The 17282-nt window shown below is 39.9% G+C and overlaps 1 protein-coding gene across 1 annotated transcript in view; it reads right to left on the reverse strand.

Moving 5' to 3' along the window:
- SCIN (scinderin) overlaps nt 1-17282 on the reverse strand; it is a 77945-nt gene that overhangs the window by 15747 nt on the left and 44916 nt on the right. Inside the window, exons 5-10 of the mRNA XM_027540046.1 lie at nt 13826-13918; nt 10462-10594; nt 9972-10060; nt 8641-8856; nt 6385-6506; nt 1066-1156 (exon numbers count right to left, since the gene is read on the reverse strand). Of these exons, the coding sequence (XP_027395847.1) occupies nt 1066-1156; nt 6385-6506; nt 8641-8856; nt 9972-10060; nt 10462-10594; nt 13826-13918 (744 nt within the window). The remainder of the gene's footprint in view (nt 1-1065; nt 1157-6384; nt 6507-8640; nt 8857-9971; nt 10061-10461; nt 10595-13825; nt 13919-17282) is intronic.

Below are 17282 nucleotides of genomic sequence, written 5' to 3' on the forward strand. Positions count from 1 at the left end.
AGGCATTATGCTTCCATTGTTAATTAGGATTCAAATGCCTGACAATAAATTCATTCATTGGGTGTATTAAATAGTAGTAGTTAACTCTGAAATGTAGAATTTATAAGGCACAGTGCATATCTTCAAAGTTTTGTGTGATTTTGTAAGAAGAGTTGAAAGGTTAATTAAATGACATCAATGATGTCTGTTCTTAGACATATTTCATTCAGGAAATGAATGTAGTAAACAGTTCATGGGAATTCACAGGAGTTAAGTGTGTTTAAAGAATTCAATAATCTTGTCAACTTGTTCACTGACAATTAACAATGTTAGTTTTATTTTTAAAAGTTAATATGCATCTTTAAATTTAAGTCTAACTTGCTTTATTTAGGAACTAAAAACCAAGATGGAAAGAAAACCAGCTAAAAGACCAGATTGGATCTCCATATATTATATATTATGCACTAAAGTATCAGACTTACTTTTCTAATTATTACCTTTGAATCAGGTAATAATTTAGATAGAGATTTGACTTATAAGGATCTTAAAATGTATAAAAATTTGAAAACTGGAAAGTGATCAGCTGGAAGTGATAACTCAGGTAGAACGCGGACATGACTGAGTGACGGACACGACTGAGCGACTTCACTTTCACTTTTCACTTTCATGCATTGGAGAAGGAAATGGCAACCCACTCCAGTGTTCTTGCCTGGAGAATCCCAGGGACGGGGGAGCCTGGTGGGCTGCTGTCTATGGGGTCGCACAGAGTCGGACACAACTGAAGCGACTTAGCAGCAGCAGCAACAAGTGGTTGCCATTGATCTGATATGATTCTAAAGGAAAGATTCTTTGGGGCTCTAAATCTGTTAATAGCTTATTTTTGTTTCTATTTTAAAATTTGTTCCCTCTTTTCCAGAATCTGAGAGAACAAGTATGGCATGAGAGTAGGAATATTTAAATTCTGAAATGAAAAAAAAGGAAATATTTACAAAGTGTCAAATCTGCATCCTGAAGTGGGAGAAGGGTTTTAATGAGACATTGGGCTTGAAAAACTTGTATGAGTTTAGGGGGTAAAAACATCCCAACCTGCACAGCCTGTCCCCCGAGGGATCTATCCAACTGAACAGTCAGGAATGCGGAGGTTGTCAGCTCATCCCGTGTGGCATTTGCTCCTTGCCTGGAGGAACCAAAGTAAAACAAATTAGCTTGTATTTAAGTTTAAGATCTTCTAAGGCAGGCATTTCAAACAGAAACTTAAGTTATTATGAAAGATCAAGAAGAAACCTTGCTGTTTTGACATAAAAAAGCCATAGAAGCTATTGTTTTTTAAAGTACTAACACTGAGCCATGATCTATCTTATGTGTTGTTTAGAACAACATATCATAGATGTTTTTAATCTCCATTTCAAGGGCCCATTTTTAGTTCCATAATAACTTAGCTAAGTAGTCAATTCTGTCTGATTTCAAGTTGGAGCTGCTTATTTTGGGAAACAATCTCAACAGTGAAAATAACCCATTTGAGTAGTATATGAGCCAGATCTACTGGGCTGGATATTAGAGGCACTTTATTTTTCCACGACTATTTGGTGAGCATAGTAACAAATATGTGGACCCACAAAAATCAAGAAAATAATGATTAGAAGCAGGCAATGGAGGGGCTTTCCAGGTGGCTCAGTGGGTAAAGAATCTGCCTGAAATGCAGGAGACACAGGAGACGTGGGTTCAACCTGTGGGTTGGGCAGATCCCCTGGAGGAGGGCGTGGCAACCCACTCCAGTATTCTCGCCTGGAGAATCCCGTGGACAGAGGAACCTGGCGGGCAGTCTACAGTGTCACAAAGAGTTGGACACGATTGAGTTAACTGAGCGTGCGCGCGTGCACACACACACACACACAGAGGTAATGGAGAGGCCCCCATTTTGTAATTCTGGTCTTTCTTTAAAGGGATTTCCCATGGACAGAGGAGCCTGGAGGGCTGCAGTCTATAGTATCACAAAGAGTTGGACACGATTGAATTGATGGAGCGCACACACACAAACACATACAGGCAATGGAGAGGCCCCCATTTGGTCATTCTTTAAAGGAATTATGAATAAAATGGTAAGAGAAGCTAAAGTATCAGTGATCAGATAGGAGTCAATTCATTGGCAACTTCTCTTTCTAGGATAACTTGTGGCTCTAACTCCAAACGCTGGCTCACCCTACACAACAGCCTCTGGGAGATCTGCTTGTTTGATGACTGTGGGAGGGAAAAGGCAGTGAAAGCACTGTTGGTAGCCAGTCCTCCCATCTCTACATGACTACAGGTTAGCAGGAAGAACACCAATCCTGGAAATGGATTTTGACAATCAATTATATTCTTGCTTCTGAAGGTTTGAGAGTGACCTACCTGTTCCATACCCAGAACCAGATTAACAGTAGGCTCCCAACCTGGACAACACACACACATACATACACACCACACATGCACATATGCACACACATACCCACACAACACTGAGTGCAGGAAGCCTGTCTCATTTATCTCAGAATATTTCATTGAACCAACAGAGTCAAATGGTTGATATGAAAATGTTGTACAGTGGGGTGAAAAAAAAGGACATGCTTATGTCAGACATATGTTTAAAAAAAATAGAAAATGCTTTTCATAATAAGGGCACACATGAAGATATAGCCTTTTAATGCGAATAACTGAAATTTTCCATGAGCCTGTCACGCTAGCAAACACTTCTGGGAGCCGCTGGAAGCACCAGGTGGGGAGAAACGCAGAGCTGAGGAAACAGCAGGGTCTGTCATCACCTGTCCTTTATTCCCTAGCTCGGCAATTTCTTGGATATTTCTTCATTTTCTTTTTGCCTTCTGACATTCTTAATAAATATCTCACTGTTTATCTCAAACCCTTCTTCCTCTTCCTGTCAAAGTGACCACGTTTCCACCCACACAGATTCAAACTAATTTGCTTTATGGATCTGTGACCCAGGCAGTCAAGGACTGCAATGCAATCAAGACCATAAGAAAATTGCTTTGTCTCTTAACTTTGAAATCCTGTGCTTAGAGGGAGAAAAGAAGCTATCTACTTTGATATGATTTCTTCTTTACAAATCTGTGGTACTTGTTACTCATTAAAAATAAAATGCTGCATGAAAATGGAATTTATTGCTTCAAGAGACTCATCATCACCACTGATCAAAGTTTGTTTAATTTCAATTACTTGACATTTCAGAGAAAAGATCACTGCTGAAATTAGTTTTCTCTTGTCATTTTAGAGTCTCAGTAGTTTCAGAAATAAAAAGACAAATTTGTGTATTCAGCAGTGATTCCATTCAAGTTTGTCACCTTGAACTCTGCCTCTTGGATTTAACCTATTCATATCCCATGATTGAAACGACCACATAAACTGGAAAGTTGTTTAATTTGAAGCTAGTCTTCAGGAGGCATTTCCTAAATACCTCTTCACTATGTTTATGGAAGTTTTTGAAGTTCTGCAAACTATACATCAACAAACTGACAAATTTAACATCTGTGCTATTAAACGACCCCAGGGACTGTAGCCCGCCAGGCTCCTCTGTCCATGTGATTTCCCAGGCAAGAATACTGGAGTGGGTTGCCATGCCCTCCTCCAAGGGATCTTCCCGACCCAGGGATCAAACCCAGGTCTCTGGCATTACAGGCAGATTCTTTACTGTCTGAGTCACTAGGGAAGCCCAACTAATCACTTGGCTCCTTCTCATTCACTGGTTTTGTCTTTTGCTTCCTAACTTTGCTCGTGCCAGACACCATTACTGCTAGATTAGAGCACGCTTTTTCTTGCATTGCTAGGAACACCTTCAATACTATTTGCTTGCTTTCCTCACTCTCATTTCTGCTCCCACTTAGATGTCACTTTTAAGAGTCCTTCACCAATAACCTAGCAGTGAGCTTGAGTATCTGTTCCTAATTCTACACAGATCATTCAGCTTGGTTTTATCTTAAGCCTTCATACTTTATTGAAATGGCTGATAACCATCTTTCTCTCTTTTAAGTATAAATTCTTGGGGAATGTTTTTTATTGTATCTTTAGTATCTAGCTCAGTGCTTGGCACATAGAAAGTGCTCAATGGACACTTTCAAATGATTTAAAGAATAGCTTTTACGTTCAAAATTTATAACCTGATTTAATCTGTTTAATCTATATCCACATAGTTATTTATGTGGATTGCAAATTGCTAATTCCTCAAAACATTCTCTTGAATTACTTATTTAATCTTTCCTGTTTGATCTAAGTGCCACAATTATTAACTATATTTTTTACATACTGAAAAGAATTTAGAGGAAGACCAAGAAACAGAATGTAAAAGAAAAGCTTACTCAGAATGTAAGTAATGTAAATTCATTACCTACTTACAATGAATTTATCCCTACAGATGCCATGCTTTGCACAGGTACTTTTCTGAGTTAAAATTTTAGAAAAGGAAATTGCAAAATAAGGACATAGTTTCTACCAGGGGATAGCTGCAGGCAGGCCTTAAAGACAGCTGCAGATCAAGGTGTGAAATGATGCTTCACCCTTTACAAGAGTTGTGACTTTGCGTTAAATTATTTACTCTCTGATTCCCCCCTCCTTTTATATCTTTTGAAAATTATCTAATTGTGAGGAAGAGAGATAATACATGGAAACATCTAGCATTTTGCTGGCACAAACACGCTGCTCAAAATAAACTGGTTGCTATGAAGATGGCATCTTAAACACAGAGCTAAATAGCTAAATACATGCATCTTTGACAGGATATGATGTGACTGTGGGGTCAGAAATGTCTTTGAACACAGTGGTTCTCATTAATGCCACGGTGTACATTAGAAACTCCAGAGTCCCGCCAACTGGGGGTCTGATTTATTTGGTGTAAAGAGGGCACTGGGTATTCAGCTTTGGGAAAAATTATCCGGGTTAGTATGTGCAGCTAGTGTTCAGAGCCATTGCCTAAGGCAGTGCCTGTCAATCATTAAGGTGATTCTGAATCATCCTGAGAACTTGTTAAAACACAGGTTCCGCTTTAGTAGGTCAAAGGTGGGGCCTGATATTCTCTATTTCTAACCAGCTCCCCAGGGACGCTGATACTCTTGGTTTCCAGACCATCCTCGGGGTACCAAGAACCCATGGGGTGGGGAAAATCATCTCATCTCCTGATCTTGGTTAAGGTCAAGGCACTGGCCAGTATAAGGGGGAAGTGGTCACACTATGAGGATGGATGACTCTGTCATCCGGTGGGACACTCACCATAGAGAAAAGTCATCCTATCAGCAGACACCCTATCAGCAGACACCTGAGTCCTCGTCCACTCAGTATCCTTACTGAAGACAGCTACCACCACATAGGCAAAGGCAGGATCCTGCTTCATCCTCGCAACTTCAACCTACACCTCTCAGCTTTAATATCTTTTTTGAAAATTCTTTTCTTTCTCTCAGTCTTCTCAGAAATATTCCACTTTATGTGATTTCACTTCATAAATAGTTTGAGAATCCAGCATTGCATGATTTGTTGCAGAATTCTGTCCCTTGGACTAGTCCAGCATGCTGTGTGCACTTCACTTACTTGGTTGGACATTTCCATTGGCACTGACTCTAAGTCAACTTGAAGGTGAAAGTGTTAGTTAGTCATGTCCTGATGCTTTGCGACCCTATGGACCATAGCCCACCAGGCTCCTCTGTCCATGGGATTCTCCAGGCAAGAAAACTGGAGTGGGTTGCCATTTTCTTCTCCAGGGGACCTTTCTGACCTGAAGACCAAACCCAGGTCTCCTGCATTGCAGGCTGATTCTATATGGTCTGAGCTACCAGGGAAGTAAGCTTAACCTTCAATTAACTCAAATCATTATGCAAAAGAAATGGATAAGAAATGGAAGCAATAGCATTTTTTTATTTAGTACTGCTATGAATTTCATGAGGACAAAGAATAAGGATGCATCAATTTGAGATCTCCAGAGTCTGAAATAGAACCATAAATTATATACATGCCTTAGAGAATCTGATTCATTGAAATGTTGCAACTCCAATCAGGATGAGCCTCTGTGAATTTTAACAATAAGAAGACATGGTACCTGATGCTGGCCAGTTGGAGTGTTTGTTAGCTTTCAAAGGAGAGGAGTTATTCAACTACATATCCACTAAAGGAACACCACCCTTCAGCTACCAAAACCTTTCTCCTAAATTGGTAAGGATGACTTTTATCTAAACTGCTCATGGACAGCAGCTATCAAAACATAGCCAAAATCATACAAGAAGAAAATACTACATTCATGTTATACAAAGCTCACGAGGCTAAATTATAGGATAGTTTTATCCCATATTGCATGGAATATAATGAAATTTAACTTTGGAGCAAAATGTGGCCTCTACAGAACTTGAGATTTTATGAAAGAGGGAAACTCACCAGGTGTAGATAATCTGTCCTCTGGGATAAGTGTAAAGTATAATGTAGCAATCACCACCATAGAATTCACCATACGAGTTTCGGTCAATTTCGACCCTACCGTTGTTTTCTACACGCCAAATCTAAAAGGAATAAATAGGTGTATCAAAATCAAAATCTTCTTTATCTAGTAATACTTCTCTAAGGTTTAAAAAAACACATTTTGGTTTAGATCTGTCATTAAAAACCTTTTACTTTTCTAACTAGTTACAAATCAAGCAACAGGAAGAAATTCTTGTCCGTTTGGTAATTGACTTCTTAAGTGTTTAGAGTTCTTTTATACTCTTTTCTTTTATACCCTTCATAGTACTTATCTCAGTTCTGAGCCTGTTGATTAATAAATACCTATTGTTTGATTGATTAGTGAAAATAACATGATGACACTCCAGTTACATGACAAACTGAAATATTTAGTTCAGAAATACATCTCTTAACTTACATAAATTTTTCATCAGTTGGGAGGCAATTTTTTAAAACTTCTCCTTCCCTGTGCTTTAAGGCATGAAACTGTTTTTTTTTTCCCAGGTAAGAGTGGCAGATTGTGACTAAAGAATAAAAATGACAAATTGCATGACTTCTATTTTCAAAATGTGCCATAAGACTAAGATAGAAGTAGGCAGAACTAGTTATTTTCTATTTTCTCCTCCTCATCACGAACTAAAGATATTTTTAATTAAAGGTTAAAAGTTGGAGAGATGAGAGTTGTAAATGAAATGGGAAAGTAATACGTGAGTGAGAGACTGCAGGGACTGCACACACACACATCCTCCTGCCTGGGTCCTGGGAGGCTCAGGATAGATCCTCTGTTTTGAAATTGAAGATGAGCAAGTGGAATGGAGCGGTGCAGTGCTTTCAGAGAGCAGCCTTCCTGCGCCGTCCCAGAGGAACAATGGCAGCATGGCTTGGCTAAACCCCAAATCCTAGAGAAAACCCTGGACATCATCTTCCCAGGGTGGCGTGGGAGGACTTCTCAGAACACTATGCTCTGATGTGGAGACGGCAGCCAGCACACATTTGGAGCTGGGGATCCATGTCCACCGCGGGGCTCTCTGGCTGTGCTGAGCTCCAGAAAAGGATGTCTGAGCAGGACACAGGCTCAGGCCCCAAAGCTGATAACCCTCTGACAGTGACCACAGGAGGCGCTTCTCCCTGTGTAGTTCCCATAACCCCTGCCCAGCTTAGAGTCACACTTCAAGCCTTTGAAAAGAGGAGAAACACCTTCTTAAATCTCTTACATTAAATCTCAGACTTTGGTCTGAGCAGTGTGTGATAAGCTCTGGGAATGAAGAGATAAATTATTCAATTCCTTCCCTCAAGGAACGACAAGAGGTACGGGAGAAGAAATGTCTAAGTAAATGAACAACTCCGTGGTACTTCTACGATGAATCCATGAAGAACATGACTTCTGGCTTGAGAACAGAGAAAGGTCATTTCAGTGCAGAAAGAAGTCTCTTCAGAAGAGATGAAGCTTGTGACTTAACTGAGTTACAAAGGAGGAGTGGGAATGTCACCCAGATGGCGATGGGGAGGAGCCCTCGAGGCTGTGAAGGCTGAGGTGTGGAGAGCAAGGCTCAGTCATGGAAGGCCTGGGAGGCCCAGCTAAGGACGGATGTTCTCAGGAAGACTGTGGAGAGCCACCAACAGACTTTAGAACAGAAGTGATCTTATACAGTTCCCCTTAAGTTAGATGACTCAATGGCAGACCAAACATGAAGAGATTTTAGTTAGGGAGAATCCTTAGGAGGGTTTCGACAATTTTTGTCAAAAAATAGCAATAATCAACAAATTCATTTTGAATGCTCTAAAAACATCTGTGATGTTGGCACATAACACACAATTTGCCTTTGTGAATGCCCCTAAGGTGCAAGGGAAGGACAAACGTAGGGCCTGGAACTTTCGGAGCAATGCACCCACACTGGAGAAGTCTAGTTCCGAGAGCAGAAGCAGGCTTGGACCAGGAAACGAGATGGAGACAGCTGGGTTCCTTGGAGGCCCCAACACAAATTACCTAGTTTCGTAGAATCTCAGCAAACACACTACACACTAAGACTGAAGGTCAGACAACGCTGTCTTCCAACTTTCAACCCCCTGGTCTTGGATCATCTTTATTAATCATTAAAATGCACATTTTACAGTTTGTAGCTTCCTGAAGTTCTATTGCCACATAAACTGGCATAAATGGGCTTGACAGACAAATAGACAGAAACGTGTAAGTACCTGCACTTTGCCAGAACCGTCATCCACCACGTGATGCTGGGCTGCCATTTGTGGGGAGCTGTGCAATTTTGAGGCATCAAATGGAATTTGTTTTACGTGAGCCACTTTTTCTGTGACATACACTTTCCCGAAGCCATCGCTCTGATCTCTATCTCTCCAGTCCTTAAAGAACTGTTTGAAGATTGGTGTTTCACCTCCTTCTGGAAGAACTTGAATCTGAAATGTAAAAAATTATTATTATTATGATTATCTCAGTGGGTAGAGCATCAGACTTTTAATCCAAGGGTCCAGGGTTCATGTCCCTGTTCAGGTGCTCTGGTTTGGGCTTCCCTGGTGGCTCAGTAGTAAAGAATCCGCCTGCCAATGCAGGAGACATGGGTTTGATCTCTGGGTCAGGAAGATCCCCTGGAAAAGGGAACGGCAACCCACTCTAGTATCCTTGCCTGGGAAATTCCATGGACAGAAGAGCCTGGCAGGATATAGTCCATGGGATCGCAAATCGTCGAACACGACTAGTGATTAAACAACAATAATTATAAACAGAAAAATAAGAGACTAAGGAAAAACAATAATCTAGTTGTGGAGAAAAAACTAAGGAAATGCAAAGAGGAGCCTTTTTTTTTTTTTTTTTTAAAGATGACAAATGTAAACTTAGAAGCTGGAATCCTTATATGAATACAAAAGGAAAAGTATCAAATATGAAGCTAAAACAATTCAACCCTGCTTTTTTTCTTATAGCTAATCTAAGTGCCAATGAATTTGGATGTTTGAGAGAAGAATCAAGTCATTTCATATGTTTCCATTACAGTCAAATAAGTTTGACTGTTTTTCTATATTAGGTTCATAGAAGTTCTGTGACCTGAAAGAAATTATCTTCTTGTGCTGCTTTTGCCAGGACATAAAAATGAAGAGAAAAGATGAAGCTAGGAGATTCAGAAAAGAGCAACTAGTCAGTGTCTAAATTAATCTCCATGAAGGCAAGTATTTTCTGGGCCTTAGTCCAAGCTGATACAACTTGCTCTAGGGAATAACTGATACATGCTCTCAATTAATTCAACTGTGCTTGACCATCTTGACTTAAAGGCTGTGCAGGAAGTGAATGGGCTTTTATTCTAATCACAGAGTCCCACTGAAAGTCTAATCTCCAATTTCTGTAAAATTCTGTCCTCCACACAGAGTTCTAGAGCACAGGACGCAACATTGCAGGCACATAGGTAAGAATGACTTCTGTGTATGTTTTTTGGAACCAAATTCGCTCAGGAGTTTTGTGGTGATGTCATGAGCTCCCATATCTAAAAAATTTTTCCTAGCTAGTTCATTTCCATACGTACTTGGGTATTCGTAGAATAATTCATTTGCTGTAGGAATTCCTCAGCTGTCTTCATGGCAGCCTTTCTCTCCTGGGGATTAGCATCTTTACCTAACATGCAACATAAATTAAAAAGAATTTTAGAGAGGCAAGATATTACATGATTAAGAGATACTTGTGCACCAAAAATCAAACATAATTATAATTTAATTTAACTACAATACTGAAAAATGGCAAAAACTTCCTAGTATACTAAATATATTTAACAATATTATAATATAGAATATATAAAAAATTCTATTTCTAGTACCCAAAGACTTTCTTTTACCCCATCATCCCTAGTAAATAAGGCTAATAGTAAGAAAATATGGTTTTGATGTCTGCATTGTATAGATCATGCAGAAAGGTAAGCTTTTTTAAGTCAGAAAAGATGTTTTATTTATCTTTCTGAAGAAATACATATAAATCTGAAGTATGTCAACAATGCCAATGGCATTTTTTTTTTTTTTTACCTTTCCATACAAAAATCTGTTTTGCAGCACCGTGGTCCAAAATGAAGCATTCTTCAGACAGAAGCATCGCCATGGAGAAGGGGTTTTCTTCTGCCACCAGACTCACTTTCATGGAGCCACTGGCATCTGAAACCTGACATGAAAACCATGAGCTTGCTTGAGGATCATCAGTGAGTTCTAAACTGTGATCATGGTGACGGCTGCACAACTCTGTACATGTAATAAAAACCACTGAATTGCGCACTTTAAATAGATAAACTATATATGTAAGTTATATCTCAACAAAGCTATTTCAAAGAAAACAAAGACAAAAAAAAAAAAAACCCTCATGGACCCAGTTAGACCTGGAAAAGACTTTCTTAAAGCCCTTTAGGATAAAAGTACTACTAATAAAAAGCTAAGTTTCAACACAGAAAATAATAGTGATAATAATCATGGATAAAGTTTGTTTCAGTTTTCACATATACCAGGAGCCACACAATGAAATTTACATGATTATTTCTTAGTCTTTATAAAAATCTTTGAAATAGATACTCTTGTACTCATTACACACACACAAAGCTGAAGCTTAAATATTCATTCATTCAATATTCACTGAGTACTACCATATCCCAGACACTGTGGTAAGGAAGGCCCTGATACATTATAGCTTATGCGTACAGACTTTTTTCAATATGGAGCCTGTCATTTACTTAAATACTCTGTATAAATTATCAAAGTAAATCTCATGTCACAAATAAAACATCATAAAATAAAACTTGTTACATCTGTGTCACAAGTAAACTTATGGAGACTCCCGAAGTTTGGAAACGGCTACAGAAGTTTTTTTTTTTTTTTTTAAGCTGGAGACATATAGCTTACAAAGTCTTGCAAAATTTCCTAGGTTAGAATTCAGTTTTTTCAAGGCCTGGTAGGCTGTAAGGTAATCCACCTGGGCACTTGTTAAATATGCAGATTTGAGGGTCCTCCCTAGATGAGTGGTGGGGTTTTACAACACTGCAGTGCGGCTTGAATTCTGTATTTTTAGAAATCACCCGAGGTGAGTCAGCTTCCCAGCCCTGTGTTGTTGCGTTAAGTCACTTCAGTCGTGTCTGATTCTTTGAGACCCTATGGACTGTAACCTGCCAGGCTCCTCTGTCCATGGGATTCTCTAGGCAAGAATACTGGAGTGGGTTGCCATGCCCTTCTCCAGGGGATCTTCCCTACGCAGGGATAGAACCCGAGTCTCTTATGTCTCCTGCATTGGCAGGAAGGGTCTTGACCACTAGCGAGCGCCACCTGGGAAGCCCTGTTCAGCTATTTCAAATTATTTTCAGGACTGAAATAGAAGTATGCAATACATAATAGACCCACTAGAGGGAGCATTGACTCAAGATTAACATTGTGTGTTAGTCGACTCTGAGACCCTACGGACTGTAACCTGCCAGGCTCCTCTGTCCATGGAATTCTCCAGGCAAGACATCTGGAATGGGTTGCCATTCCCTTCTCCAAGGGATCTTCCCGACCCAGAGATGGAACCCTGGTCTCCTGCACTGCAGGCAGATTATTTATCAACTGAGCCACCAGGGAAGCCCCAAGATTAACATGTTTATGCTTCTTTCTTTACTCTCATGATGTTCTCTGAGGGGAGAACAGCTTTATTTAATGAGGTAACATAAAAGGTATTTGTTAAACTCTTGAAATTGGGTTTTAGAAACCCAACTCTAACAATAAAAATAATCAATGTAAATTAAAATAAATTTATGCTTTAAAAATAAATAATTAAATTATTATTTAATTAAAATTAATTTTAAAATAAATAAAAATAATCAAAACAAAACCCAATAATAAAAAATAAGCAGTCACAAAATCTTTAGAATAACAATTTCTGTGTGGTTTATATTAAAATTATCAGCATTTAGGAGTGGTAAAGACATTTTCTTTTGCCATCTAGACAAAAAGAATCTATTTCTCCTTTCTTTCTGCAGAAAAGGAAGTTATTCTACACAAGACAGTCACTTGAACTTCGTTTAAAAATCACAGTGTGTCTGAGCTGGACCATCCCTTTAAAGAGCAGAAAATAGACGTCCTTCTTATCAGAGATGAGAAAAGGACTCAATTCTACAGGGAGACTGTGGTCTGCTCCAAATCATGTGCTTGGAAAGTTACAGAGGGAGGGAATGCTTAACGGATCCCATGTGAACAGTCTCCTCACCTGGTACATCTTGTGGATTTTGTTACCCTCACCAGCAATAAAATCATAAAATTGTGGATTGGAAGGAACCTAAGTAGTTCCAGTTTAATCTCTCTTTTGTCAGATAAGAAAACTAAGACCCAGAATGGCCGTGTCTTGGCCAAGGTCGCACTGGCAGTCCTTCCCACAGAGCTAATATGGAACTAAGTCTGCCAACACCCAGGACAGTTTTTACCCTTTTTCCTTCCAGCTGTTTGATTTGATAGCCTTGCCCTCTTATAAAAAAGACTTCATGATGGCTAAACAGGATATTTCAAGTGAGGTCACAATTTTATAGCTCATTAGGATTTCATAAGAAAAAGCTTACAGTCTTTGTACTCTACGAAGGAAACACTTTATTGAATGTATTGTACTGAATGTAAGATATCAGGACATATTGTCGCTGGAGCAACGAGCGGCGGCTGCGCGGTGCTGGAGCAGCGAGCGGTCGAGAGGGGATACCCCACCTCCAAGGCAAGGAGCACCAGTTGCGCTTTGCACCAAAGAATTCATGCTTTTGAACTGTGGTGTTGGAAAAGACTCTTGACAGTCCTTTGGACTGAAAGGAGATTCAACCAGTCCATCCTAAAAGTGATTAGTCCTGAATAATCATTGGAAGAACTGATGTTGAAGCTGAAATTCCAATACTTTGGCCACCTGATGCGAAGAGCTGACTCATTTGAAAAGACCCTGATGCTGGGAAAGATTGAAGGTGGGAAGAGAAGGGGACGACAGAGGATGAGACGGTTGGATGGCGTCACCGACTCAATGGACGTGGGTCTGCGTAAACTCCGGGAGTTGGTGATGGACAGGGAGGCCTGGCGTGCTGTGGTCCATGGGTCACAAGGAGTCGGACACAACTGAGTGACTGAACTGAACTGAACTGTTGCAAACTAGTACAGCAACAATATATATAATTTTTTAATTTAAATCACAGCAAATTATTTGTTGTTTTTAATAAAAATTTTAAAAGTAATAGAAATAAGAGTTTTAAATAACTGTGTTAAAGCAAAGAACAAATTCTTCCCACACATTTCTCTTTGAGAGCAACGAGGAGCATTGTCATCTGTGGCAAACAGTCCCTCCCCAGCAGGTCTCCCCAGCACCATCCTGTCCAATAAAAACAACAGAACTTCCTACCAGTGAACTCACCATGTAGAGTTTAGCCATTTTCCTATTAGTTATATCTGCTTTGATGTCATCATCATCTTCTCCATCCCTAAGCTTTGGCTTTTCCCCTAATACCTGGAAAAAAGAGTACAGATAAAAAGATAAAGACCTCTTATTAATGGCGCAAAGTTTGAAAAAAAGATTCCTAAGTCATAGATTATAAAATATTAGCAACTGAAATGACAAGGCTCAGACATTTCTCACCAATCATACTAAACTGGCCTTCTCCCACAGGTCAAATCAATCGACAGCATTAAGTAAACAAACACTGAGTTTGCTGGTGATGTGAACTTTCAAGAAAGTGAAATCCCAAACTTGAAAGTGTAGGTCTCCGTATTATTGAAAACTGCTGCTGCTGCTGCTAAGTCGCTTCAGTCGTGTCCGACTCTGTGCGACCCCATAGACAGCAGCCCACCAGGCTCCCCCGTCCCTGGGATTCTCCAGGCAAGAACACTGGAGTGGGTTGCCATTTCCTTCTCCAATGCATGAAAGTGAAAAGTGAAAGTGAAGTCGCTCAGTCGTGTCTGACTCTCAGCGACCCCATGGACTGCAGCCCACCAGGCTCCTCCGTCCATGGGATTTTCTAGGCAAGAGTACTGGAGTGGGGTGCCATTGCATTCTCCATTATTGAAAACTAGTAGGAATTAATTAAAATATGAGTTCTAAGTTCAGCTGTGCAACAAAATATCTTCCATAACCTCTGTTTCTACAAGCAATCTATAGGTTTTACTAATTTATTGTAACAAAGTCTTGGGCAAAATTACTATTTGAGGGTAGGGTACTATTATTATTATTGATATAGGCTAGGCTAGATGAAATGTCAGTTAATCATATGCTTTGCTTCCTGCTGCATTTTTGACACAGAACAAATGAATGTTGAATGAATGAATGTGCTTATGTACTCTTTGCACACCTGATGCAATCCAAAAGTTTAAGAAAGCATTTTGTAGAAAATACATTTGGATCTGCTCTGAATTTCTGTACACTAAAATCATGCCCCAAAATGCCCATAAAGACCTTAATTAATGAATTTAATTAACTGACATAAGTATCATAGTATGTTAAGAACAGGAATCAAATATAAATGTATTCAAAACGATATGAGTTTTATAACACAAATATAAATGCAAGTTTAAAAATGCAAAGATGCTATTCATTTAGATTTAATAAATATTTAATATACAATGAAATTCCATGCATAATGTGTTTTACAGTCAGTATTCCTTACAAATATACTGTATGAAAATACATACTGCTGAATACCAGACAACAATAAAAGCTTAAATTCTAACCTATGCATGAGTACAGCACAGTCTCGAGTTTAGAAATATACTAAAGACTTATTTTCCTCTGGGAATATGCCCATCTTTTTGCCTACACAATGATCCATAAAATCCTTTAATTATTGAACATACTAAATGATTGCAATATAGTTTTCTTCTTTTGCTAAAAGTAGGATCAAACAAAAGTTAAAACGCAATCAAAATTGCTTTTTTTATAACAATTTTATCTTGGTTAGAAATATGTATTCCTTATAAGAGCAGTGAAAGATGTCATATACCCTTTTAAAGTTCTACTCCAATGAAGACAGTAGTTTGGAATCAATAGTTTGGGTTAAAGGACATATTTAATACTGAAGCAGAGAAATCTTATCTGAGAATGCTCCTTGAAAGTTTCACCTAAACCAAGACCTGTCATTCCAGCTTGGAGTCCTCCCCTTTCCTTCAGTTAGTTCCTGTAAGTTTCCACTTAAAAGTACCACCATCCTCTAACATGCTCCAGGCGTAACTTTACCTTTCCACAAAATTGACCATTCTCCATCCCTGTCAGTGAATCTCTATTCCTCTCTCCACCTGGACTTACAATCATGACATCAGTTTTGAATACCTGCTGTCCTTCTTTTTGAATCTCTTAGCTGCTCAGTCATTAAATTCTCCCTCTTTACTGATGATGTTGAAAGTCTCTGATCCCTGTCTACATTAACCTCCACCCTAGTGAAGTTCTTCATCACCCAAGTCACAGGTTATGCCTACTCGGGTCAATTCCCTCCTGCCTTCAGGGCCCCATCCATCTTTTCATCCAGAAAGTTATTCTTTACAGTGGCTGGAAGACTCCTTATTTCACTTTACTTCAGCGTTTCAAGAAGATGACTCCAGATAAGATTTACACCTTTTACCTGCAATAGTGATTTTTTTTTCAATTTTTTTGCTTTATTTATTTATTTATGGCTGTGCTGGGTCTTCGCTGATGCCCGGGCTTTCCTCTAGTTGCGGAGAGCAAGGGGCTACTCTCTAGTTGGGTATACAGGCTTCTCGTTACCGTGGCTTCTCTCGTTGTGGAGCACGGCTCTAGGGCGCGTGGGCTTCAGTAGTTGCGGCTCCCAGAGTCTAGAGCACAGGCTCAGTAGTTGTGGCACACTGGCTCAGCTGCCTCAAGGCATGAGGAATTTTCCTGGACTGGGGATGGAACCCATGTCCCCTTCGTTGACAGGGGGATTCTTTAATCAGTGAGCCCTCAGGGAAGCCTGGCAGTAGTGATCCTTAAGGTTCAATGTGCTCAAGCAACATCTGGGTAACTTGATAAAATACAGATTCCCAACTGCCAGCTGTTACAGTGGATTTGAGGTGAAACCCAGGAATCTGCAGGATTCCCAGGTGGCACTAGCGGTAAAGAACCCACCTGCCAATACTGGAGCCATAAGAGAAGTGGGTTCTATCCCTGGGTTGGGAAGATCCCCTGGAGGAGGGCATGGTAGCCCACTCCAGTATTCTTGGCTGGTGAATCCCACAGACAGAGGAGCCAAGTGAGCTACAGTCCATGTGGTTGCAAAGAGTCACACACAGTGGAAGCGACTTAGCACACAGGCATGCACCAGAAATCTGCAGATGATTTTGAACTGGATGCTACTGACAGAGCCCCAGCTCCTCTGCTTGGTTTCCAAGGCACCTCCAGAGGCTGGATGTAACGTACTCGGCATTATTTCCCAGCATCTACCAAGTAACCTCCTCTAATCAGGCTGATGTTTTCCATGTTTCCCGGCAGCCATGCACTTTCCTTCCCCAGGGCGGTACATAATGCTGCATGTAACTGTCACCTAGGTTGACGCGGTGTGGCAGAAGCAAAACCGAACAATTACTCTTTGGTTGATTCAGCTAATTATAATTAGCACAATACTGTTCAGCATAGTAATAGCTACCACTTATTGAATGTCTCCTATGAGTCACACATTGGGTCAGGAGCTTTAGACACATGTTAATTTCAACCTTATAAGAGCTCCTGTGAACCAGATACTCTTATCATTTTACAGAAAAGGTCACTGATACCCAATGAAGCAAAGAGATTGTTTTACACACTGCTACGTGTTGAGGCTGAGATTCTGGTTGTTGTTCAGCTGCTCAGTCATGTCTGACTCTTTGTGATTCAATGGACTGCAGCACAA

This window comes from Bos indicus x Bos taurus, chromosome 4, assembly GCF_003369695.1.
Source record: "Bos indicus x Bos taurus breed Angus x Brahman F1 hybrid chromosome 4, Bos_hybrid_MaternalHap_v2.0, whole genome shotgun sequence".
Lineage (NCBI taxonomy): Eukaryota > Metazoa > Chordata > Mammalia > Artiodactyla > Bovidae > Bos > Bos indicus x Bos taurus.